The sequence below is a fragment of the Cyprinodon variegatus genome, unplaced genomic scaffold (assembly GCF_000732505.1).
Source record: "Cyprinodon variegatus isolate N-32 unplaced genomic scaffold, C_variegatus-1.0 Scaffold2458, whole genome shotgun sequence".
Classification (NCBI taxonomy): Eukaryota; Metazoa; Chordata; class Actinopteri; order Cyprinodontiformes; family Cyprinodontidae; genus Cyprinodon; species Cyprinodon variegatus.
The window spans coordinates 25,304-26,691 of NW_015152911.1; the positions used below are offsets into that span (position 1 = coordinate 25,304).

The 1,388-nt window shown below is 32.3% G+C and overlaps 1 protein-coding gene across 1 annotated transcript in view; it reads right to left on the bottom strand.

The window, feature by feature from the left end:
* Positions 1-1,216, bottom strand: part of LOC107080889 — a 5,950-nt gene extending 4,734 nt beyond the window's left edge. The window contains exons 1-3 of the mRNA XM_015369099.1: positions 1,094-1,216; positions 418-768; positions 167-330 (exon numbers count right to left, since the gene is read on the bottom strand). Of these exons, the coding sequence (XP_015224585.1) occupies positions 167-330; positions 418-768; positions 1,094-1,160 (582 nt within the window). The 5' untranslated portion in view covers positions 1,161-1,216. The remainder of the gene's footprint in view (positions 1-166; positions 331-417; positions 769-1,093) is intronic.
* Positions 1,217-1,388: the final 172 nt, after the last annotated feature.

Below are 1,388 nucleotides of genomic sequence, written 5' to 3' on the forward strand. Positions count from 1 at the left end.
TCAGGCCAATCCAGTATCCTTTAATCCCCTTTTCTTTAGGACTGATCCTATTGATATAACCCTAATATCAACATGACAACAATAAATAGAGACATTTAAAAATTTTACAAACATAATCAGCAGTTTCTATATAAATTTATAGATGCAGTTCATACAGGTTTTTTACCTTTTCCTCTTGGTTTGTTGCAGCAGTCAGATCTGAACCCTTTCCTCTACAGTCTTCTCGTGCTCCATCCCAGTTTCTCTGATTTTCAACCTTTGCGTTATTATATGCATAGCAGCTGGTTTTTAAGGTACTCCAGTCTTTTTGACAAGGCTCACATTTTCTCCCTTAAACAACAAAGATCAACAAAACCATATTTAATGAAAACTGTTTTCTCTTGGTTTTACTGTAGATTTTAGGAGATCTATTCTTACCATTTATTGCTTTAGGACAATAGGAATCAATGCTCCATTGAGCTAGACTGACATTAAGCTCATTCTGAGTTTTCTTCAGGTTTTCTATTTGTTCCTTCAGGTCGTTCTGCCGTCCTTCCAGCTCATCGGTTTGTCTCTTCAGATCCTGGGTTTTATTTTTTAGCTGTTCTTGTTCCACGGTCAGATTTCTGATTCTGGTTTCTAAGTCATTGTAGACGTGGGTCAGGTTGTCATTCTGGTACGTTAAGTTTTGGTTTTCTGATCTGAGTTTGTTGTTGAGGGCCGTTAAGTTCTTGTTTTCTGCCTTGTTTGCTCTTAGCTGGTTTATCTTCATGTCATGAAAAGAAAAAACTGCAAAATAACAATAAAAAGCATTTTTTCTCAAGTAGTTTAAAGTTTGTTTTTTGAAGATTTAAACAGAGGTTTAAACCTAATGACTTTCCAGGATTAGGATTAGAATAAAAAAAAATACCTTCAAAAGAAATCTAAAGATTGACTTTTATTTTCAAAAGTGCCTTAACATTGTTTAGCCTAACATTTCAATAAATAAATGCATTATCTTTTTCCATCATTTCTGTAAGATTAATTTTGTTCAGAAAGTGTTTGTAAAATAATTTAAACTTATAAAGTTATTGATAGAATATAAATTGGTATTCCTCTATACAACGGTACTTACAGTAAACAGTTGCTATGATTCCCAACACCAAAATGATGCTGAAAGTCACCAAAAAACAAGTCAGCATCTGACAGCGGCCATGTTTTCTTCCAGCTTTCTTCTCTGATAAAATTCCTGCTGTAGTAAAAAAACAAATATGATTAAATATCGATATTAAGCAAAGTTTATTCATCACAAAACAAGCTTAAAATCAATGTAAACCATAAATTCATCAAAATTAAGCACAAAACAAATAAAATAGTAAATTATTTCTTCCTAAAGATTGTTTTCCCTTTTATGCTGTCTGAGTTAAATT